The 22,959-nt window shown below is 61.2% G+C and overlaps 9 protein-coding genes across 9 annotated transcripts; 4 read left to right on the top strand and 5 right to left on the bottom strand.

Moving 5' to 3' along the window:
- Window positions 1-639: 639 nt before the first annotated feature.
- Window positions 640-1,973, bottom strand: PAN0_005c2556 (chaperone regulator; the record flags this gene model as incomplete). Its single annotated transcript, XM_014801797.1, has 2 exons — window positions 640-1,804; window positions 1,903-1,973. The coding sequence occupies 2 exons, from the start codon at window positions 1,971-1,973 to the stop codon at window positions 640-642; spliced, it is 1,236 nt and encodes a 411-aa protein (XP_014657283.1).
- Window positions 1,974-3,271: 1,298 nt separating this feature from the next.
- Window positions 3,272-4,519, top strand: PAN0_005d2555 (signal peptide peptidase; the record flags this gene model as incomplete). The annotated part of the gene is made up of 1 exon (XM_014801796.1): window positions 3,272-4,519. The coding sequence occupies one exon, from the start codon at window positions 3,272-3,274 to the stop codon at window positions 4,517-4,519; it is 1,248 nt and encodes a 415-aa protein (XP_014657282.1).
- A 1,199-nt stretch (window positions 4,520-5,718) lies between these two features.
- PAN0_005d2554 (ferric reductase transmembrane component 2 precursor) lies at window positions 5,719-9,693 on the top strand (the record flags this gene model as incomplete). Its single annotated transcript, XM_014801795.1, has 1 exon — window positions 5,719-9,693. The coding sequence occupies one exon, from the start codon at window positions 5,719-5,721 to the stop codon at window positions 9,691-9,693; it is 3,975 nt and encodes a 1,324-aa protein (XP_014657281.1).
- Window positions 9,694-10,663: 970 nt separating this feature from the next.
- Window positions 10,664-12,583, bottom strand: PAN0_005c2553 (GPI16 subunit GPI transamidase component; the record flags this gene model as incomplete). Its single annotated transcript, XM_014801794.1, has 1 exon — window positions 10,664-12,583. The coding sequence occupies one exon, from the start codon at window positions 12,581-12,583 to the stop codon at window positions 10,664-10,666; it is 1,920 nt and encodes a 639-aa protein (XP_014657280.1).
- Window positions 12,584-13,086: 503 nt separating this feature from the next.
- PAN0_005c2552 (uncharacterized protein) lies at window positions 13,087-13,401 on the bottom strand (the record flags this gene model as incomplete). The annotated part of the gene is made up of 1 exon (XM_014801793.1): window positions 13,087-13,401. The coding sequence occupies one exon, from the start codon at window positions 13,399-13,401 to the stop codon at window positions 13,087-13,089; it is 315 nt and encodes a 104-aa protein (XP_014657279.1).
- Window positions 13,402-14,275: 874 nt separating this feature from the next.
- Window positions 14,276-14,679, top strand: PAN0_005d2551 (DUF1909-domain-containing protein; the record flags this gene model as incomplete). Its single annotated transcript, XM_014801792.1, has 3 exons — window positions 14,276-14,292; window positions 14,346-14,550; window positions 14,644-14,679. The coding sequence occupies 3 exons, from the start codon at window positions 14,276-14,278 to the stop codon at window positions 14,677-14,679; spliced, it is 258 nt and encodes an 85-aa protein (XP_014657278.1).
- Window positions 14,680-14,821: 142 nt separating this feature from the next.
- Window positions 14,822-17,218, bottom strand: PAN0_005c2550 (uncharacterized protein; the record flags this gene model as incomplete). The annotated part of the gene is made up of 1 exon (XM_014801791.1): window positions 14,822-17,218. One exon carries the CDS (start codon window positions 17,216-17,218, stop codon window positions 14,822-14,824), a length of 2,397 nt encoding a protein of 798 aa, XP_014657277.1.
- A 1,798-nt stretch (window positions 17,219-19,016) lies between these two features.
- PAN0_005d2549 (family 63 glycoside hydrolase) lies at window positions 19,017-21,623 on the top strand (the record flags this gene model as incomplete). Its single annotated transcript, XM_014801790.1, has 1 exon — window positions 19,017-21,623. The coding sequence occupies one exon, from the start codon at window positions 19,017-19,019 to the stop codon at window positions 21,621-21,623; it is 2,607 nt and encodes an 868-aa protein (XP_014657276.1).
- Window positions 21,624-21,680: 57 nt separating this feature from the next.
- PAN0_005c2548 (DNA repair protein) lies at window positions 21,681-22,775 on the bottom strand (the record flags this gene model as incomplete). The annotated part of the gene is made up of 1 exon (XM_014801789.1): window positions 21,681-22,775. One exon carries the CDS (start codon window positions 22,773-22,775, stop codon window positions 21,681-21,683), a length of 1,095 nt encoding a protein of 364 aa, XP_014657275.1.
- Window positions 22,776-22,959: the final 184 nt, after the last annotated feature.

Raw genomic sequence — 22,959 nt, 5'->3', positions numbered from 1 at the left:
CCCCCTTCAGCACTGACTCAATTCACAACAGCACTCTTCTCAGCGCTAACGGTTTGAGCGCAGGTTGGCGTGTGCGTACGAGACGCAACCGCACATTCCTGATTCTTTGGCGCCTTTGCACAACACTGCCCCCCACTCGGCACCAAGTCATTGCGCGTGTTTGGGTGGCATGTGAGAGAAGCATCCGCCTTAGCACCGGCTCTTTGCGCGCATTTAGGTGTGTGCGTGTGGACCAACTCGCACAACTGACTCCGCCTCAGTACCAGCTATAGCGCGAAATGCCGCCTCACCTTGGCTCCGTTTCATCCTCTGGGCCCTCAGAAGTGCCTCTTTGACTCTTTGACCATGTCCATCTTTGTGCGTTTGCGTTGCAACACCCGCTTTCGGCGCTTGTTCCGTCGAGGCCAATTCACCACAGTTTTTCAACTCATAATCAGCTCTCTTACGCCAAACAAAGGGTTCCCCTCAGCAACGCTCTGACTCGCGTATGTGTGCTTGCGTGGGACGAGAATCTACGTTGCGAGAACAGAGCGGGATGAACACGGAGAAGCGCGAGGCCGTGTGTGTGGTGCACGGATGATCGTCGGATCGTCGGGGGGTAACCAAATGGAAGATGCTGTGGAAACGAGGAACGCGGGCTTAGGACTGGGCGCACTGCACCTGGGGTCCGCCGCCGGGGCCGTCTTCGTCGTCGTCGTCCATGCCCATGTGCTGAGCGCCTGCGCCGTTGGGCTTGGCGTTGCGCGCCTCGCGCTCGTCGAGGTCGTCCATCTGGACATCCTCGACATCGACCTCCTTCTTGGTCTTGGGCAAGGCGTTGCGCGGTGGGAGCGCCTTTTCGAGGAGCGGGATGGCGTCGAGGTCGATGGTTTCGGGGAAGGCGACGCTGAGGTTGACGTAGAGGTCGCCGAGCTCGTGGTGGCGGTAGCTGGGCATGCCCTGACCGCGCAGCACCTTGACCTCGCCAGGCTTGATCACCTCGCCTGCGGGGATCTCGACGGAGAGGGCGTGGTCGTCGAGGTGCTCGATGAGGATCTTGCCGCCGGCGAGCGCTGTGAGCAGGTCGACCTCGACGTCAATGTAGAGGTCGTTCTTCCTGCGCTTGAAGCGCGGGTGTGGCTTTTCGTCGACGACAATGATGACGTCGCCGGGGATGGTGTTGGGCGCCTGGTCGGCCTCCTCTTTAAAGGTGATGTGCTGGCCGTCCTCCATGCCCTTGTCGATGCGGACTTCGAGCACCTTGCGCTCCTGGTTGATCTTTTTGCCGTTGCACTCCTTGCAGCGGTCCTTTGCGTTGATGATCTCGCCGTTGCCCTGGCACTCGGGGCAGGTCTGCTGCATCTGCTGGACCATGGGGCCGAGTTGTCGGAGGACGACCTTGATACCCTGGCCATTGCATCCGCCACACGTCTTGACAGCGCCCTCCTTGCCGCCGCGGCCGTCGCACTTTTTGCAGAGGACGTGCTTCTGGAGTGCGAGCTTGGTGACCTTGCCGGCGTAGAGCTCCTCGAGCGAGACCTTGACGCGGTGGACGAGGTCCTTGCCCTTGCGTGGGCCGCGCGGACGGCCGCCCTGGCCGCCGAAGAAGCCGCCGCCTCCGCCGCCAAAGAGCTGGGAGAAGAGGTCCTGTGGGTCCATGCCGCCGCCCATTCCGCCGCCCTCGAGGCCCTGCTCACCGAAGCGGTCGTAGAGGTCGCGCTTGTCAGAGTCGGCGAGCACCTCGTATGCCGCGGTGATGGACTTGAACTTTTCCGGGTCGCCACCCTTGTCTGGGTGCTCCTTCAACGCCTTCTTTCGGTAGGCCCTATGGTCAAAAGCAGGGTGACAATCTCGGTCAGTACTTCCGTAAGAGCGAAGTGGGGGTAGCCTGCAATGCGGGCAAGGGCTGGGGAGCCGACTTACTTCTTGAGCTCCGCCTCGGAGGCGGTGGGGGAGACCTCGAGGAGGTCGTAGAACTTTGTCTCCTTGACCATGATGGCTGTGTGTTCTGCGTGGTGGTGGTGCAGCTTTTGGTTGGTGTTGCGATGCGAAAAGCCTCGTCGGAGGTTGAGTGAAGCTGATGTCCTAGAAGTGAAGATGGACACTCGTGCGATGCTGAGAGGCGCACTTGAGAACGGTCCGCGAGAAGAGCTGGTTGCGATACAGCTGTCCTTGGTTTGCGGGTGAGGGTATGTGCAAGGACGTTAGGTGTCGATGCCTGTGAGAGTGGTGGTGGTGGTGGTGGTGAGGGTGATGAGAGTCGAGACCAGAGATACCTGCAGATGTCAATGCGAGTCTCCGAGAGAGTGGCAGTTGAATTTTAGAGAAGTTGCGCAGCAGTCGAGCGACATCTGCCCGACGGCCAAAATCGGTGGGTGTGAAATCTCGAAAAATTCAACGGAAACGCGGCGTGGCAGCAGCAGCAGCAGCAGCAGCGAGACGGATGTTTCGGTGGGATTCTCGCTTGGCCGAGAAATTCGAGCGCGCTTTCGCCACTTTTCTCGGCCACGCCCACGCCCAAGTTCCGAACGGCACTTCTTTGGAAGCCAGCATACAAGCAAGCTCAGCACAAAAGTCGAAGCTCTTGTTGAGCGCAAATGCCGTTCACAATACTGACGACGCTACAGCCGGAGATAGACAGTTCACAGCTGAGCATTGTCTTTCTAGCGCCGTGTGGAAGAAAGAGCAACACTTGGAGGCCGGCTGCGCATTCATTGCGGGCGCGCACTTGGATTTCTTCCAAAGCCTTCCATTCGAAATTTTGGCGCCACCAGCGCCCTGGACCGGCAATCCGAACGCGTTGCCAGCCGAGATGTGACTCGATCGGGCGTCGATATCGGTCCGAGACCCGATCGTTCCTTTCCTCTTCCGAAGCCTAACAGTTTGAAGTTGCGCGCTTGGTGCCACGTCCGCAGATTGGCCTGGAGCGGCCCGCAAGTGTGCAGCCAGAGCGGTGTTGGTCTCGAGACGCGGCGTTCTTCTCGACTGCTCAACTCGACTGGGCGCGTCACTGCGAACGACAGCTCTGCGTTCCACCAGCAAGCAGGACCTTCATTGTTGCTTCCATCTCTCTGCAGACTGCAGGCTTGGCTACGAAAGAGCAACCGGCACTTGGATTCAGCAAGACCGGGTCCGAGCGCACTTCATTTCGTCTTGCAGCTCGCCCACGCCTCTCATCAAGCGACACGTCGACAGTTTGCGCCAGCTGGACTGCATAAGAGAACGCAGAGTTAGTTGCATCGCTTTGTCAAGCTTCGCCACCATCTCGTCGATCGTCTAGAAAGCATTCAATATGGCGGGCGATCGAGACCTGTTGATCGCATATGCGGTGCTGATGGGCGGTGCACTGGCACCCATCTACTTTGGATCGTTTGCGTCGCTCAAGACGCCCAAGACGACGCGCGAGCTGAATAAGGCAGCCAAGAAGAAGCGCAAGGGTGGCGACGACTCGGAAACGGATTCGGATTCGGATTCGGACTCAGACTCGGACGATGACGACGACGTGCTGGATCGGGTGACGTCGTCGGATGCCATGTGGTTCCCCATCATGGGATCGGCGGTGCTGTTCAGCCTGTTCCTGGTGACCAAGTACCTGGACAAGCGGTACGTGAACCTGCTGCTCAGCTTCTACTTTGGCTTTGTCGGGTGTCTTGCGCTGAGCCAGGCGCTGGTGTCGACGTGTCGCGGCGTTGTGGGCCGCAAGGCGTGGAAGAAGCTGCCGAGCTTCCGGCTGCAGCTGGACCAGCGCGGACAGGGGCGCGTATTCAAGCTTTCGTTCACCACGGTCGACGTTGGGCTGCTGGCGGTGTCGGCGGTGCTGGTGGGAGTGTATCTGGTGACCAAGAACTGGATCATCAGCAACCTGCTTGCGCTGTCGCTGTCGCTCAATGCGATTGCGCTCATGTCGCTCGACTCGTTCCGCACGGGCGCCATCATGCTGGGTGGGCTGTTTGTGTACGACATCTTTTGGGTGTTTGCGACGCCGGTGATGGTGTCGGTGGCACGCAACTTTGATGCACCCATCAAGATCGTTTGGCCCAAGAACATTCTCGAGGCGGTATGGGCGCTGCGTGCGCACGAGACGCTGCCCAAGCTGCAATTCACCATGCTTGGACTGGGCGATATCGTGATCCCGGGCATCTTTGTTGCGCTGGCGCTGCGGTACGACCAGCTGGTGGCGAGCGAGGCCAAGCCGTCGGTTGGATTTACAAAGAGCTACACGCGATTCGACAAGCCCTACTTCCGCGCCACGCTGGCAGCGTACGTGGCCGGGCTGGCGACGACGATGGGCGTCATGCACTTTTTCAAGGCGGCCCAGCCGGCGCTGTTGTACCTCAGCCCGGCGTGCACGGGTGCGGTGTTCATCACGGCAGCGCTGCGCGGCGAGTTCAAGCAGGTGTGGAACTGGACCGACGGCGAAGACGAAGAGGCGGACAAGGAGGACCAAAAGAGCAAGAGCAAGAGCAGCAAGCCAGCCAAGACGAGCCAGCCAGCCACGCGCCGTTCCAGTCGTCGATCCACCGCCGCAAAGGCAGAGTGAGCTTTGCTTCGATTCATCCACTGCATCTACAAATCTGCATCATGTTGCCTGCATTCGCGACCGTGTGGTTCGACGCAAGGTCGTGCCGAAGTGCATGCAGGACCCGGATGATTTTGTGGTAAAAAATTGAGGATTTTTTTGACGTCCGTCCCGCTACAGTAGCCTTGGCAACAGTCACAGCATCGCCTCGGCATGACGTGCGAAGGTCGAGAGTGAATCTGCCTTACGACGAGCAGAGGTCATCACATGCTGCTGCAATCGGATGAGCTCCGGACCGTAATGACCGTAAGAACAGCACACGCGGATCGACGTCGGAAATGCGTCGACATCCACGGCACGGCTGCTACCAACGAGCTTTGCAATGGACATTCGGAAATTCACCGAGCGCAGGCCGTCTGTCACGCAGGGTCCGGTGGCCGTGCTGTCGCTGCTGTGCTGTGCTGTGCGGTGCTGTGCTGCAGCTGGGCTACTGCCGTGGATGAGGTCGGCGTGTGCGCGCGCGGTCTTCTTGGCGCGCCTTTTTTTGTTGAATTTCTTTTTCGATTTATTCTGCTGAATCGGTTCGGTCACAGTGCAGCAGTGCAGTCCAGCTGCCCTGGAAATCCCGCAAAATCCAAAATCAGGGGGGAAAAAGGGAAAGAAAGGGCCTCGGCGTGGATGGCGGCTGTTTCTCTCTCTCGTTGGCTCTCTCTCCCTCTTGGCTCTGCAATCCCGGCTCGGCCTCGGCGTTGATGGAGCAGCCTTAGCACGACAACGCCATACCCACACGCACCAGCAACCATTCGTCGCCTTGCCTCGCTGCCATCGCTCTCAGCCGCAACCAACCGTGCTTCGTGCCGGCGCTCGTATGTCTGCGTCCACATTCTAGAGCCTAGATTGCTGCCACCACCTCCCCGATTCGCCTGTCCGCCTGGTGCAACCGCACAGCTTGCCTCCACCACTTGCAACCGGCCCACGCCGAAGCCTTGGCCGCCCACCCGCACTCCGCCGCACCTTCTTCATCCTATCCAACCGACAACACACGCCACCTTCCTCCAACACCAACGCAACCCGCCTCTCACTATCACCGCACACACTCCACACCAGCGCGACGACGCCTTCATCCGCGCTCGTGCGATGATCACCCAACCTACATAATCCTCACCCTCTCGTCCGTCCGTCCGTCCGTCCTCCCGCCCACGCTACCTCTTGCGCTCAACATGTCCTCCGGCGGCGCCTACTCTCCAGGCGTCGGCTCGTCGGGGTCCTCCTCGTCCGGCGGCTGCTCCGGCTCCTGCTTCGATCCAGACCAGCTCAAGTACCAATACCTCCAGGGCTACTTCAACGCGCACATGCTCCCCTCGCCATCCTATCGCTACGTCTACCTCCTCTGGTTCGTCACCATCGTCGTATGCCTCGTTCTCGGCTCCTTCCACATGCTCGGCCTCGGCGACAGATCCTACATCGGCGCAAAATGGAAGCGTTGGGCCACCAAGAATCGCGTCTACAAGCTCGGCAAGCGCGTCGACATCCACGGCAACCCCGTACACAAGGACAACCACGGCTTCATCCGCGCCTATGCCCCGCTCAAGCCTCGCAAGATGCTCTCCTTCCCCAGCTTCGGCAGGCTCCTCCTCCTCTTCTTCATGATCGCCGTTCCCATCGTCCTCACCCTCGTCGGCGCCGACTTTATCGGCCCCACCAACGGCGTCTTTGACTTTTCCCAGAGCTGGCCCGCCCAGACCACCAACACCGTCGGCATGTCCAGGCGCGCCATCCGTCTCCTCCGCAGGCGCATCATCTGGGGTCAGGGCTCCTACCCCATCGTCACCACCTACCCGCCCGTACGCACCCTCCCCTACCGCACCTGGTGGACCACCGGCGACCGCACAGGCGACATCACCATGGGCCTCGTCCCCATCGTCCTCATCATGGCCCTCAAACAGGTCCCCTTCGCCCTCCTCTCCACGCGCTTTTTTGGTGGCTACGCCTTCGACCGCCTCTCCTTCCTCCACAAGTGGGGCGGCAGGATCATCTGGCTCTTTGGCACCGCACACCTCGTCACCTGGTGCATCCAACTCAACAAGGACACGCGCATCGGCGAGCCCGTGTGGAGCTTCGTCTTCATGTGGACCAAGTTCCGCTGGGGCTGGGCCTCCTACGGCTTCCTCACCGCCATGACCTTCCTCTCCATCGGTCCCATCCGCAACCACTTTTACGAGTGGTTCTACATCGCCCACGTCGTCACCGTCGCCGGCTTCATCATCACCGCCATGCTTCACCACCCGCCCCTGGCCCAATGGATGTACATCCCTCTCGCCTGGTGGATCGCAGAACGTCTCACAAGAGCGCTCAAGGTGGCATGGATCAACGGCCTCGGCTTTGCCGGTCGCAAACCGCAGTTCGCACTGGCTCCCAAACCGCACATGTCCCACTCCCACTCGGCCGCCTGGTCAGAAGGCTCCTACTCACACTCTCAGCGCCCGCCTATGCCGCGCTCTCCCTACGCCCATCCATCCTTTGGTCCCTGCCCTCAATCGTACCACTACCACGATGACAAGCTCTTCACGCCCAACACTCACCACGCCTCACACCCTCCCACCGCCTTCGACGCCAGCTCCGCATCTTCACACAGGCACGCTCCCCAGTCTCGCCGCAGCTCCGAGTACGAGCACACGCTCGTCGAATCTCTTCCCGATGCCGACAGCCGCAAGATCTCCAGCCCGCCGCCCCTCGATGGCCGCGGCGAGCCTCTCACAACGGGCGCAGCCCACCCACTCCAAACGCGCCACCAACACAGTCCTGAACGCAGCGGCGAAAAGTCGCTCGAGAGGAGGGCGACGCGCGCAAGTGCGCGGTACGATCCGGTCAACGATCTCATCCAAGACTACATCCCCTCCAGCCACTCCAACGCAGACGTCTATCCGCCTCCCCCAGCCGAGCCTCTGCCCGCGCTGCCGCAGCAATACGCATCGCAACCGAGCTACGACGCAAAGTACTCGCTCCAAGATCCTGCCGAAGCTCCACATGCCTCAGCCTACCCCCCGCCCCATCCCAGCCGCATGCGCAGCGAGCCATCGTCGGCCTTCTCCGCCAGACCATCCACCATGTTTAGCGTCATGTCCTCCACCATGCCTCGACAGCTGCGACCACGTCCTGCCATGTCGGCCGACGTCGCTGCCGTCATCCGTCCTGGCTTTGCCTTTGTACAGCTGCTGCCAGGAAAGACGCTGCGACTCACGCTGCGCACACCCAACAAAATGTCGTGGCAGCCCGGCCAGTGGGTCTACCTCAACATCCCCAGCGTCCGCTTCTGGGAGTCGCATCCCTTCACCATCGCCTCGGCCCACGACGCCGACTTCCCCGTCGCCACCGAGTTTGTCGACGCCGATCACGAGAAGGGGCTCGCCGTACAGAAGGCCAAGGGCGAAGAGCGGACCATGGTGCTGCTCGTCCGCTGCCGACGCGGCTTTACGCGCCATCTGTGGAACTTTGTGGCCAAGAAGCGCCAGATGCAGATCGAAGCCGCTGCCGACGCCCAGCACGGCGCCAGCGTGCACGGCTTGCCGGGCACAACCGCCGTGCCTGCACTCGGCAAGGACACCACCGGCGTGCACATCCGTGCCATCGTCGACGGTCCGTACGGCTCGGCCGACCGCACGCACTGGAACATCCACTCGACCGTCGTCATCGTCTGCGGCGGCTCGGGCGTCAGCTTCGGCATGTCGGTGCTCGAGCATCTCTGCGCCTGCATGGTCGGCGCCATGAAGCTCGGCAAGGACGGCAAGGGCGGCAAGCACTTTTTGACCAAGCGCGTGCGATTCGTGTGGATCATGCGCGAGTTCTCGCACCTCCAGTGGGTCGCCGCCGCGCTCCGACGATGCATCGAGATGCTCCCGCCCGAGCACCTCCAGGTCGATCTGTACGTGACGCACTTTAACCACCGCTCGGCGCTCGCGGATGCAGCCAGGGGTGCGAGTCGAGGCGGACGCAGCCAAGACTTTGGTCCGCCGCCATCCGAGTTCGGAACCAACACGTACGACAGCCGCCAGCGATGGGGAGCAGGTGCCGAGGCCGACGGCGGTTTCTCCAAGGCGGCTCGCTTCACCGAGGGGCCCGAGCAGGAAGAGTACGACCTCACCGCCTACGACCTTACGCATTTTGACGGCGAGGACCAGAGTGCACCCACCGCCATGGAGGAGGAGATGAACAAGCGCATTCGCACCGAGGGCAAGCTGCGACGCGCCAAGACAAGGCGCAATACGGTCAAGCGCAAGGGAGGTCGCGGCGCCAAGGCAGCACCTGCTGAGCTGGATCGCGACGAGCAGGTGATCGAGTCGCAGCGCGCCATGTACGAAGGGCGCATCAGCTCCGGTCGGCCGCAGCGTCTCAATGCTGCACCAGCACCCGAGCGACCTTCTCATCCTTCTGCAGGACCTGGCGCTGCCTATCCACCGCGACGCGCGGCTGCCGTGGAGCAGGATCTGGCCGACGGTGCCGAGGTTGACAACGACTCGACGTGGCTGCCTGTGCAGACAGGGCGGCTGCAGCCGGGTGGTGCACACATGGATAGTCGAAGAACCACATCGCCTCCAGCCGCACCGTACGGCACGACCGATTCGAATCTGGGTCCGCTGTCGGCGTACATGTCGCCTAGCGCATCGCGTCCCGGTTCTGCGAACGGTGATCTTGTGCCTCCTCCTGCATTCGGCGGTGGAGGTGCATCGGGTTCGAGTACGCCACGCTTCGCAGCATCGCCTCTCGCCACGCCGTACAGTGCGAGTTTTGACGCCGCGCACTCTGGCTTCTTAGCTGCCGACGATACTGAGGCTCTGCGCGGCAGTACGCCTCGGAACGGGTCTACTTTGCACCTGCTCAACACCTCTGTGGCTCCAGTGGCGTCTGCCAAGTCTCCACTCGAGGATGCGCCGATCGATCTGGATGCCGAGGAGGATGTGGACCTGCGCGTCGTGGCAGAGCTCGCCCAGCCCGGGCATCCTAAACTCGACCGCATCATTCGGCAGGAGGTGGATCGTAGCCAGGGCAGGACGCTTGTGGCTGGTTGTGGTCCAAAAAGCCTCGATATCGTGCTGAGGAGTATTGTCAGCAAGCAGATTGACCCCAAGAAGGTCAGGATGGGCGATACAAGGGGCGTCGTCAATGTCGTCAGCGAGTGCTTCGAATGGGGCGGATGAGCACTTCACATACCTCAATGGACAGTTGTTTTTTTTTTTTAAATCCACTCTCCCACGAAACTGGGTGTTGAGGTTGAGCCTGGGTATGATCTGTATCGCAAACACGTCCCTCACCTTTCTCTTTCGATGGGATTGTATGACGAGTGTCGAGAGGAGGCTCAGAGATCGAAGCAGAGTTGTTGCGGCTGGCTCGTGACGCATGCGTAGAGCCATTAGGGCGGTTGGTGTTGGAGGAGCGCATGTGGCGGATCGCTCGACCTTGCTCCCGACGATGTGTCTCGCAGCTGCGTGATCACTGCCGACTGTTGTTGAAGCAACGTGGTGACTGTGCGATGCATGCGTGGATTCCTTTGCGCTGGTTTGTGGCGCGGGCGTGTCGGGCACGCAGACGCAGTTGGCCCGAAGAAAGCAGCGTGCGATGGGCACTGGCTAGCTCGGTTCTCATCAATGCATCTGTATCTGGCATCTGCGCCTCAGGGCCACGCTTCAGCCGCAAAGACTGAAGCTTGCGGTCTGAGGGAGATCTGGTGGCCGTCGTTTAGATTCGCCGCAAGCAAGCAAAGCACCAGCGCCAACCTGCTCTCCGCAGCCACACGCCTGCCCGAGCTTATGCAGCTGTCGTGATGGGCGCGCCAATCTGCACCGACGGCCACCGCATCTCGGCGCGTGTGCATCTCAATGCCCCGCGCCTCGATTCGGCACAGCCTGTAGATCAGTACCCACCTCCTGCATGGCCATGTCGACGCAGCGCATCAAAGCGGCCAAAGTCGTTGCCAACAAGCAATGTCCCCACACTGTCTTGACGATCAAGCTAACAGGTGCTGGTAATGTTCACGGCCAAGAACTGCGACTCTTCCAGGTGCGCGAGGGTACTATCACAAAGTCCATCAGAAGCCGCGTTGCGAGGCTGCCTGCAAGCACGCATGCCGTGCCAGTATGATTACCAAGGATCCTTGTGTATTGTGTGCATCTAGACTACAAAGTCGGTGTACGTGCGCAGGAGCGTATTCAAAGTGGACCCAAAGAACAACGCCACCACCGTGCTGGTAAAGATGATGTTCGTATACACAAACGAAAAGTCGGGCGTTGCGAGTTCGACCAGTTTCGGCAGGGTATATATCCTACCCCTCGTCTTGGGCACCACCTTTGCGCCATTGTACTTTTGCAACGCACCGACCTTGGCTCGCGGGTCTGTTGGTGCCAAGGGGAAAAAGATGGCGGGGGCAAGGTCGAAGCCCCTATGCGCATCGGGTGGGTGTTGCGAGTAGGGCACAAAGGCCTTTGCCACCTCGATGCTCATCTTGACCACCGAGCGCGGGGGAATGCGAACGATCGATTCCAGCACAAACGCCGCATCGCGCGAGCGAGGTTGGTACGACACTTGCTCGACCGGATCCGCGAAATCTTCAATCCCGCGCATCAGCTCGTTCTCCGCTTGACCGGGGAGGAACTGTGTGGTGTGCGTGCGCGTGTGCAGGTACGGCACGACAAAGCTCCCCAGCGCCTCGAACCATACCACCCGCTGTGGCACAGTGTCCGCATTGGTGAGCACGACTTCGAGCCGTCCACGCTGCTGGTCGTGTCCGACCAGGGTGCGGTCCGCAGTGAGCAGGGGCGAGGTGGTGTTGAGCGGGTAGGCGAAGCGCTGCTCATCCGGCCAGGCCATGCGAATGTCAAGCGACCCTTCCGAGTCGGCCGCACGTTGACACTCGGACGATGCGCGCGTGAGCGTCGCCACGTCATAGATGTACTCGCCGTCGGTGTGCGCGAGGTAGTGGGCCCATCGCGTGCGCAGCCGGTCGCGATACGCATTGCGTTCCTCGTCGGTCTCGAATGCAAGCAAGCCGGATGCAGCCAGGCCATCCGTCACCTCGTCCTCGTCGTCGAGCACGGGGAAGAACCGCGCATACTCGCGAGCGCGCTTCTCTCCCGGCGCCGAGCACGTTGGCCACTCCGGTAGCGGCGCCACCACATGTGCCACTGCGCCGTCGGTCTTGGGTGGCGCAAGCACGCGCAGAACCGCGCTGTCTGCCAGCGGACACGCCTTTTCGAGGCTCCTTCCGAACAGCGACTGCAGCGACCAGTCGCGCACGCTGATGTCCCTCGTCACCGCCGGGGCGAAGACGGTGGTGAAGGTCAACTTGACCTCCCAGCCGAGCTCCCTGCGCGCCGCATGCACCGCCAGCCCATGGAACGGCGCGCCAAACAGCGCGAGCGGATTCAACAAACTCGCCACGCCCGCGGCGTTCTTGCAGGGCAACAGCTTGATGAACGGCGTCAAGTTTTCGGTGCACACACCCTCGGTGGGTAGCATGGCATGCAGTGTCCTCCTTCCATCCTCCTGTCTGTACGCCCACTGTGGCCGCGTAGTATGTCGTTCATCCAGCGCAAGCGATGCACAAAACAACCCTGCCAGTGCCGACGTCAATCCCTTCCACTGCTCGGATGTCGGCTCGCTCTCGAACCGTGCTACCAGCTCGGCGCCACTGGCCACGCTTTCCTCGCCCACACCCATGCGCCCGGGCTGCGTTTCCTCATAGCTCGAACGGCGCCGGAGCGTGGTGACGGGTGCACCCCACGAGGCGTACCTCCACCGCCCCGAGTTGAGCGCGAGCTGCAGCTCGCTCACGCCAAAGTGGTCGAGCGGCTGCATGAGCGCGCGCGGCATGAGCCCATAGCTCCCCGTACCTGCGGACGCCGAGGTGAGCGTGAACTCGAACGACGCCAACACGCGGCCGTCGGCAAGCGGCTTGAGCAGCAGCTGCTCGCCCAGCGATTCCGACGCAGTGGCAGCAGCGGCGGGGAGGAAGAGAGCGAGCGCGACGCATGCGAGTCGAGAGAACAGAGCGCGTTTGCTGCGCCGGAGTGGCCGGTGCGAGGCGCGCGACATGCTGGCGGTTGCTGGTGGGGGGAGTGCGCGAGATGGTGGTGTGTTGACAGTGTTGGACTGCACGTTTTGGGTGCGGATCTGTGCGCTCAAAGCTTCGCACCACGCTCAAAAAAGGGTCCATTTTTTGCTCCCGATATTTTTATTTTTATTTTTTGAGACCTTTGATTCAGCTCAATGCTTTCCACTCGCTCGACATATGCGACATCAGTGGCATTGATTGTTGACGTCGAACCACATGCTAGCGCACAGTCAGCAGCGTCACTGGGACGTAGGGCTCCGACCTGTGCCTGGCGAAATGTGCCGGTCGTTGCGCTTGGCGAATGGGGACGCACAGATGCGATGCACAAGGCGAGGTCAGTGGAGTCGCTCGCGCTCTCTCTCGAGGTGAGAGGTAGAACGAGCTCATGCAGCCATCCTTCGTCGATCAACCACTTTCGGCTGGGTAGAGCTGAGCGTGTGATCTTGAGTGAAGATGTTGCTGTAAAATGTTATGCGGGTCTTGACTAGAAGTTGATGGTGATCCAGCCAGGAAGTCTGGAGATCAACTCGAGGGTGGGAGCTAGCATGAGCTGGGGCACGTCGAACTCGATACGAGCGTTGACGTGATTGCCGTCGATGACAAAATCGCTATAGAGGATGGATTCGCAGCCTGGGATTTGGAAGGCCTCGTGTTCGAGTTGCGCTGCCTGGTGCTCTTGGATCAGGTGTAGACTTTCGAAGCTCACGGGTGCCGTGGATGTCTGGTCGACATCGTGCCGGGCTACAAGGTCGTTGACCCAGTCCTCGGTGGTGAAGCATCCACTGTCCCGGTGCCACATTCTTGAAGAGGCTGCTCATAACGAGCGGGCACAGGAGGGACACGGGGCGTGGCTTATATCGCAAATGCAGGGTCGATACACGTCGCTGCGCCTCCCCCTCAAGAGGCTGTAAGCTTTCGGCACACAGGCTTCGCAGCTCACAGAAGATGCGGCGGGTGCTCAATCCGGCTGGATCCGTCCTGGAACTTATCGAGTGACGGATGGTGAGCAGACACATGACACGCCAGCGCAACCCCCACTCCGATTTGCGACGGAGGCATTCCCACGCTTCGAGTGTTGCGAAATCCACCATCCTTGCTCGAACGGAGCGCCTTGCTCGAGCGGAAGCTTGCGTGTGATCCCAAGCACAATGTTAGCCTTGTGCATTGCCCTCGCTATGCTGAACTTCGCTCATGGGCGGCCACGATTCATGGCACCCAGGTTGCAGTCTTGCCGCTCTCGAGAGTTTTCGTCAAGTGGTTTACAGTAGCTGCCCAGTCACGATTCTGCCTAGCCGACACTAGCCAGGCGCGGTGCACCCGTTTGCTGCTGCGACCACTGCACAGCTTATGTTTCACTCGGGCATTATTGTACACCAAGCTTTTCAGATGCTTCTCGCACAAGCAGCCTCCGATCAAGCTGGATTGCTATCTGAGCATGAAGGTGGTGCAAGGCAAGGATGTTCGATAGGCAGGCTTGAGCGAATAATCCATACCGACAAAAGTAGCGATGTAACAGTTTCCGTTTTTTTTTCAGAGCGCGGGTTCAGGGTCTGCAAAAACGTGGACTCGGAAGTTCGAACGCACGACACCCATTTGCACCCTTGTCTCGAGCCTTTGGATCTTGACGTTCTTCCACCATCCTCCTCAACCTCTCTCCTTTTCGAAACAACATCATGGGTAACGGTGCAAAGTAAGTCCCATCCCCATCCCTCTTTTTTTTTATTGCTCGTTGGTTCTGGATAGGATTGCTGACATTGTTGGTGGGTGGGTGTTTAGGGCGCAGCAGAAACGCGAGCGTAACGCAAAGGCGGCAGGAGGCGAGGCAAAGTCGCAAAAGAAGGTCAACGAGGCGGCTAAGAACGTCATGTGCATGACGTGCCGCCAAACCTTCCTCCTCACCGTCCGTGAACCTGCACTTCAGCAACACGCATCCGACAGACACAACAAGGTAAGCCCCCCCCCTCCACACTCACACACAAATGTCTGGTACGATCAAAGTACTCACCCCTCTTCCTGCCTCGATCATCTTTGGCCGTCACAGACCCTCGCCGAATGCTTCCCTGGCTTCGGCAAGTAATGCCTGTCATCCTTCGAACCGCATTTCCGACGCGCAATACCACTACATCCACACTCAGACATACCGACGAACGCGAAACAGACAACTGAGAGGGTGAAAGAAATCGCGATGGAATTTGGCATGCACATGTGCACAAAGCCCTTCAGGCCAGCGCAGCGGGCACTTCGGCCTCACTCAGCTTAGGTGTACCCCTGACCAGAGGCGAACCGGGCGCCGAAGAGGCATCGATCAACGACGGCATCTCGCGCGTCTTGGCGGCCGAGACGGACATCGCACCGAACGCCTCCGCGGCAGCCTCATCTTCGCCGGCCTCGAGTCCGAGCCCACGCGCTCGCCCGCGCTGGCCCACGATGTAGCTGTTCGCACTGCGGTTCTCGACGCTGCTCCTCGTTTCGAGCTCGACCGACTCGGAGCGCTGTTGGGGACTGCCCACCGCATTGCCGTTGCTGCCGCCGCCAAGCCCCATACCGGGCGCACCGATCTTGCCCGCGAGATCGCGGAAGCCGAGGTTGGTGAACGAGCTGCGCGCCTGAGGATGCGAGTCGAACTGCACATTGTGCGACTTGCCGTCGTCGGCCAGCGCCGCCGCCTGGATCGCCTTGACGTCTTCGATCGTGGGCAGATCCAGCGTGGCAGCGGGGGCCGGCGCCGGTCGCACGGGTCGGCGGGGCTGCTGCCCCATCGCAACCGACTGATTGAGCATGGGCGATCCCCAACCTTCCTCGCGCTGCTTCTGCTTTCGCAACGACGCCTTGGTCTCGGGCAAGGGAGGCGACAGCATGCCCGACACTCGTCGCGTGCTGTTGGTGGGCGTCAGATTCACATCGACGCTGCCGTCGGCCTCCTTGGCGTCGGCGGCCTGCGTGTCGACGGTAACTGTGGTTGCGTCAGTGGCAAGCGTGGAATCCGCAGGAGCAATGAGCACCTCGGCGCTCGTGTCGCCGGCCAGGGATGCATCCGCAAGTGGATGCGCGGGGCCATCGACCGACACTTGTCCGGCCAGCTCCTTGCCGACGGCGATGGCGGGGCGTTGCGACCCGCTGCCCTCTGCATCGATCGCTTCGCCGTTCTCGTTGACGGCCTGCACCGAAGGCGGGATGCCCGTGTCGTCGCCAAAGAGCTGCGACTGCCGGTTGACTACGGATTGGGGCTGAGGCTGCGCGGGCTGCTGCGCGTTGCCCACCGGCTTGCCAGGCGCGAGTCCGACCGACTCCCACAGACGCACCGATCGGTCCGCCCACGCTTCCAGCACCGGCCAGCCTTTGTACTGACCTTGCAGTCGGAAGGCGGCAGCGCCCTCGCCTCCGCGGTCACCACCGCCCTGGCCTGCACCGGCGCCGCCGCCGCTAAAGTAGCTCTGGTAGCCGATGACGTCTTCCTCGTCTTCGCTGGCGCTGGTGAGCTCCTCGAGCGTCCAGAACTCGCCAGCGTCGAGCTCGTCGGCAAAGGACTGAAGGAAGCGGCCCCAGCCTCCGGCGCCCTCGCCCTTCCAGCAGACGACCTTGGTGTCAAAGTCTCTGCCAAAGATGATGACCTGTCCGGGCGAGCCTGCACCGGCGGGATGGGGGCTGAGGTCGATGCCGATGTAGTTGCCGGCGTGGTCGGTGATGAGGGGGATCCAGCCTCGGCAGGAGTACTCTGGGCGGATCCACTTGTGCGGGCAGCTGGCCATGAGGTTGCGCACGTGCGGATTGGCGGCGGTCTCGGGATCCTCGTCGACGGCGCGCCAAAACTTCCACTCCTCGGCGATCTGCTCGAGGCTGAGCAGGGCGGCGCCAAAGAAGAGGCCGTCCTGGCACGACTGGTTGGACTCGAGCTCCTGGCCGTCGTAGACGAGGTAGGACTCGCGCACGGCGGAGGGAAGCGCGTAGCCGATGGTCATCTCGAGCTCGTCGAGCGCGTCTTCGGTGCAGGGCCAGTTGAGCGTGTCGGACATTTCGGGGTAGTTTTTGCGGCACCACTTGCGGATGCGATTCCAGGTGTGGCGCATGGGTGGATAGGCGGTGGTGGGCACCGAACCACCGGCCGAGACGCTGAGGGTGTTGGCAGCCGTGCCGGGGACGAGGGTGGAGGTGGATGCGGTCGGATACATGTTGCTGAACTCTGCGACGGAGCTGGTGGAGATGGGAGGATGGTCGTGGGCGTAGGGCGAGGAGGCGCGTGCGATGCCAGCGGCCGGCGGATAGTGACCGTCGGTGGCCGAGTTGGGGGCATCGGTGGGATAGGCGGGGGAGGCGGGGATGCTGCTGCGGCTGCTGTAAGGCAACGACCACGCATTGGCGTCGAGCGCTTGAGGTGGACCGCGGCGTGACGAGGACGGAAGGCCCGAGCTGAAGGGAGACGAGTGTCGTGCGCCGGACCGCGAATTGGAGTTGGGACTGGCTCCGAAGAACGAGGAGATCTGTGAGAAAAACGAAGAACCTGACATGGCCGGAGATGGACGTTGCTGGCGGTGGGGGGCAGGCGGAGAGTCAGAGGAATTGTCGAGGCTGGAAGCAGGGCGCAGAGAAGGATGTGTGATGCTTACCTGCGCGATCATGAAGGGAGCGTGTGTGTGATTATAGGGAGAGAGAGAGAGAGAGTGGAGTCGGAGGTTGTCTTGATAAACGAGAACTGTCGGGCCTGGAATGTGATTGACGACTGCTATGGAATAGTGCCGGAGCAGATGGAAGGGTGCTGGCGGCGTGCGGATGCGCTCGCGGGTGGCTGTCTCGGATGCTCCGACGACGGTCCTGAACAGAAGTACTGCCTGGTCGGTGTGGTTTCAAGCTCGAGTGTTTGGCACTGATGGACGAGAGCTTCGAATGTTGTCCAAGACGTGTGGATGCAGGATCCTCGTCAGCGCCGGGCTGGATGCTGGCAGCGATCTATCGACTTGCCGAGGTGGTGGTGGTGGTTGCAGGATGCCCGTGCTGAGCTGCTGAGCGTATGGAGCGGGATCGCGCGTTGCTTGGATGATGCGAACGGCGCGACGATCGGCCTGTGTCGAATGACTGCTCGAGCGGACCAAGGGGCAGGCAGACGGCAGCGATGAGGAGGCAAGAGGACAAGCAGTGGTGGGGGCCGATGGAGCAGCTGGGCAGCGATGGATCCAAAAGCGAGACAAGGGTTGCTCCCTCTCCGCCCGGCCGCCCGAGACATCCAACACCCCGTGGCAGCGCACGCAGCCAAGGCGAGGCGAGGCCGAGCGCACCAAAAAGAGTGAGCCAGCTAGCCCGCCAGCCAGCCAGCCAGCCAGCCAGCCAAGCGGACTTTGCGCTCAGTGCGCTCCGAGGGGCGCGGGGCTGCAGTGTGAGTGAGTGCGTGCGCATTTGGAAAATTGCATCGCTGGCTGGCAGGCAGGCAGGCTGGCTGGCTCGAGACGCGCGACTCGGCCCACTCACAACCACACCGCACCGCACCCACAACACACACACACATCCACACGCACAAGCTCAACCGCGCGTTGATGCAAATCGACGCACCTGACGCACCGACGCACCGCCATCTGCAAGCACCTTCTGCAGCGCGCGGCGAGGTGGGATTTTTGTTTGGATTTCAAGATCGGCCATCCAAGAAAATGGCAGCGAAGCTTGTCGAGGGGGAAAGCGCCGATCCACGCATTTCCGTTGCTCTTGGAAGCTGCACGAGGTGGAGACCGTGCTGCTGCCATTCTTTGATGCAGCCGCTGATGCGACGACCCTTTGTCTCGCTCTCGCTCTCTGGTTCGCCTCGGCTCCATCCCAGCGCAACACAGCAGCAGGCAGGGATGTGCATCAAGCCAATCATCCCGGACCAAAATCCCCGAGATCATGCAGCGCTCGCTCCAGCAGCAGCACAACGAGCTTTTGTTCGCTTTAAAAGGACAGTGAGTCCATCTTGAACAGCCGTAGATGAGTTGGTCGCGAGCCCGCCCGCACAACGGGTCCGTGTGATATCATCGCGTGAAGTTCGCCCGTCCGAGATGCGGCGTTTGGAGGTTGGCAGCGCTGCCAATGCAGCTGGGCTCTCGCGCTCGTCTTGGGTCTGTTCATGCGGCTCCTCATATGGAGGCCCCCTTACCACGTCTGGGAGGGAAACAGCTGCACGCTTCTGTGCCGTCGATCGCCCCGGCGCCGAAATCTCAGAACGCGAGCGGGCTGAATCTAACACTGCGAAGATTAAGCGACGCACGGGGCATCAGCCGCACTCAGCGCTTTGCTCGAGGAGGACAGGAAGAACAGCTCTCGCTCGCTGAGCCTCCACGTCAGGCTCGCGTCGAGCAGAGAAGAGCAACACGAAGAGTCGCTCCTCTACGCCACCATCAAAAGCATCGACTCGCAAGACACGGCAGCTGATCTTGCCGCTCGCGCTGCACCATGGCCACCAACTGCGGCTCACGGTCAACAAGGCCGATCCGCACCCTGGCGGTTCTGTTAGTTGCCTCGCTGGCGCTTTTGCTCGTCTTGGCAACCGACAGCGCGCGTGCCTACGACCAAGACGACCTCGACGATGACTTGGACAGCGACGACAGCATACCGAGCTTCGTCAAGAGTCCAGAGGCTGTCCAGGCGCAGGCTGACGCCGACGCCTCGCTGCTCTGGGGCACGTACCGTCCGCAGATCTACTTTGGCCTGCGTCCGCGTCTGCCCGACTCGCTCCTCACCGGCCTCGCGTGGTTCGGGCTGCAGGACTACAGCGGGTTCCAAAAGATGCGCCACCAGTGCAGCGATCAGGACGGCATGAAGGGCTTCACCTGGAAGTACCACGACGGCCGCGAATTTGGCATCCAGGAGATCAACGACAACGTCAACAACTACCGTCTAGAGACCAGCTTCCTCAAGGTCGACACTAGCAACAGCAATGGCGGCAGCTGGGCTGCGCGGGTATCAGGTATCGTCATGGACCCGGCCAAGCCTGCCGCGCTCACTACCTTCTGGTACACGGCGATCGAGAGCCTCGGCAGCTCGCTCGGCCTCGAGACGGATATCGAACCGGGATCCGGCATCGAGCGTCAAGAACCTGTTCGTGTTGCTGGCACGGTGCCTAAATTGGGCGACTTTGTCCTGCGTATAGAGGAGCCCGATGCTGCGCATGGCAATGCCAACACCGACGGCAACCAGTTCATCGGGCGACCGTCCGCCAACACGCAAGCTGGCGACTTTGCCGACACCGCCAGCAAGACGCACGTGTTCGGCAAGCGCATCCCGACCGAGTCGGTGTGGAAGGCAAAGGACGTCATCCTCAACGACCTTATGATCAACCTCCAGCAATCGGCCGAGACATTTGGCCACGAGAACATGCCCGACCCTGCGGTCACGCTGCGGCTCTCGGACCAAGTTGCACCGGGCTCCACGCTGTTTGCGGTGCAAAAGTCGTTCTCGGGCAACTTTACCTTCGACGTCTTTTACGACAGTGCGACGACGCCCAAGGGTGCACTGCTTTCGTCGGCGGGGCTGACGCAGGCGCTCAGGGCGGCGAGCGAGGCGTACGACCGTCGCTTCGAGAGCACGCTGCGCCTCGCGCCCAAGGGATACTCGCCGCAGCAGATCGAGTTTGCGCGCGACCTCACCTCGTCCATCACGGGCGGCATCGGCTTCTACCACGGCTCGGCCATTGTGGACCGCGCGTTTAGGCACGAGTACGATGCCGAGGTGGGCTCGGGCGTGTACGATCCCGAAGTGCATGGGCAGGCGGATCCGCAGCCGACGGAGCCGGATCAGCTGTTCACCGCCACGCCGTGCCGCAACATCTTCCCGCGCGGGTTTTACTGGGACGAGGGATTCCATCTGGCGCACATCGGCGCGTGGGATAACGATCTGAGCCTCGACATCCTGCGCAGCTGGATCCGGCTGATTGACGAGGATGGATGGGTGGCACGCGAGCAGATTCTGGGCGACGAGGCAAGGTCGCGCGTGCCCGATGGTTTCCAGACCCAGTATCCGCAGTACGGCAATCCGCCTACCCTCATCCTGGCGGTCAGCGCGTACGTCGACCGGCTGGTGGCGCGCATCGAAAAGCGCGGCCTTGACGCGGCGACACTATCGCAGCAGCACGTGGTGGCGGACTTTGATGCGCTCGATGATGCGCCGATGTCCGAGAGGATGCTGGCATCGGCTGCGCTCGGACAGACGTTCCTGCACGAGATCTACCCCAAGCTTCGTAGGCACTATCGGTGGTTCCGCCGCACGCAGCGGGGGGAGATTCGCGAGTGGGATCGCGAGGCGCGATCCAAGACCGAGGCGTACCGCTGGCGAGGACGCACGAAGGAGCATGTGCTTGCGAGTGGGTTGGACGACTATCCGCGCGCCCCCGTGCCGCATACGGGTGAGCTCCATGTGGATCTGCATTCGTGGATGGGGTCTTTCGCCGAGACCATGGCGAAGATCGCTCGCGTGCTCGGACGAGACGACGACGTGGACGAGTACGAGCGCCACTATGCGGACATTGTGGCGAATCTGGAGGATCTGCACTGGAGTGAGGCGAAGCAGATGTACTGCGATGCCAGTGTGGATGAGAGCGACCAGTCGTACCACGTGTGCCACGCTGGCTACGTATCGCTCTTCCCTCTGATGCTCGAATTGCTTCCGGCCGATTCCCCCCATCTGGGGCATGTGCTGGACCTGCTTGCGGATCCAGACCATCTCTGGTCTCCCTTCGGTATACGAAGTCTCAGTCCGAAGGACGAGTTCTTTGGTCAGGGCGATAACTACTGGCGCGGTCCCGTTTGGGTGCACATGAGCTACCTCTGCTTGCGAGCTTTGCGCAACAAGTACGCCACAACTTCCGGTCCACACCAGGCTAAAGCCCAGCAGATCTACAACACGCTGCGCCAAAACGTGGTCAACAATACCTTCACCCAGTACACCCAAACCGGCTACGTGTTCGAACAGTACAACCCTGCGGATGGACACGGCCAGAGAGGATACCCGTTTACTGGGTGGTCCAGCACAGTCGCGCTCATGATGGCCGAAATCTTCCCCTAGCCCTGTATCTCTGGAAGAAGCAATGCAAGATCCATTCGCAAACGATGAGCATGTGGGCTAGAACACTTCGACCTCGACGGCGTATCCGCACTGTGTGCATCGCTGGGTGGCCTTTCCACGCACTTCGACCTCCTCCCACTCATGCACGTGCTCCTGATCTTTGCGCTTCTGCCACACATTGTCCCTCGTGCGCTTCCTGAGATCCGCCAGACCCTGCTGGAACTTCTTTCCGCGCTTTTTGGCCTTTTCCTCCTCTCTGCGTTCGAACTCCTCATCCAGCCCTGCTTCCGATCCCCACTTGCCCGGGCCAAAGGCAAACTGTTCCACCTGTTTGCGGCAAAAGAGCATCATGTTGGAGTACGTCGCCTTGTGCGGATTCGCCTTGAGCAGATGGGGCATGAGCTCTTCGTCCTTCAGCTCGGCATCGGTGAGCAGGTAGTCTTGCTTCACCTCGGTCTTTGTGAGCAGCGAGTAGGCTTCGGGTTTGTCGCGCTCGCACTTGCGACACACGAGGATGCCAAACACCTTTTTGAACGGGTGGTCGATGATCTCTGGGCTGCCGCAGTTCTCGCACACGGGTCGGCTCTGGATGTCGAGCGAGATGCCTGGTTCGGCGTAATCGCGCAGACGCTGGCGTTCGCGCTCCTTGGCCTTGCGCAGCTCTTCCGCCGTCTTGGCCGACGTCGCAGGGTCGTCGTCATCGATCAAGAATCCACCCTTGCTATTGTGCAGCTTGGACAGGTCGAATTCGATGTAGTCGCCAAGAGATTTGTCTCGCTGCAGAGGGATCTCGCCTTCGTCGACCTTGCGCGTGCGCGCAGCGTTGCCCTTGCTACCGACAACCTTGAGCTGGCCCGGCTCGAGCTGCGCATTGCGGCTCGTGGAAGGTACCGAGCGCAGGTTGGCGTTGGGACCGATGGAGGGGACCGCAGCGCCATTGGGCGGCTGACCGTTTGATGCCTGCGTCGCGACGGAAGAAGTGGCGGTGGAGGAAGCGGGAGGTGCGGCGGGCTTGCTGCGAGGTTTGCGTGCGCGCGCTTGGAGGCGCAGTCGAGCTTTGGCGCGGAAGCGATTCTCCTGGATGGCCCAGGCGCGGTCGGCGGCATCCATGTGTTCGAGAGTGACGGACGATCCCGAGGCGATGGCTGCCATGGCGCTGGAGGTGTGTCAAGCCATGCAATCGTAGCTGCGCTTTGGTAGGGAAGGTGGAAGCCTGGCTGAGCCGAAGAGTGAGGAGGAAGTGTGAGCGCCAAGTGGAGGCTGAGTTGGTTTTTTTTTTGGCTCTGCATGTTCATCACTGAAGGCTAACAGATCTGAAAAATCGGCTCACGGCTTC

This window comes from Moesziomyces antarcticus (assembly GCF_000747765.1).
Source record: "Moesziomyces antarcticus DNA, scaffold: scaffold_v10005, strain JCM 10317, whole genome shotgun sequence".
Classification (NCBI taxonomy): domain Eukaryota; kingdom Fungi; phylum Basidiomycota; class Ustilaginomycetes; order Ustilaginales; family Ustilaginaceae; genus Moesziomyces; species Moesziomyces antarcticus.
This window is presented reverse-complemented; position numbering and strand designations above follow the sequence as displayed.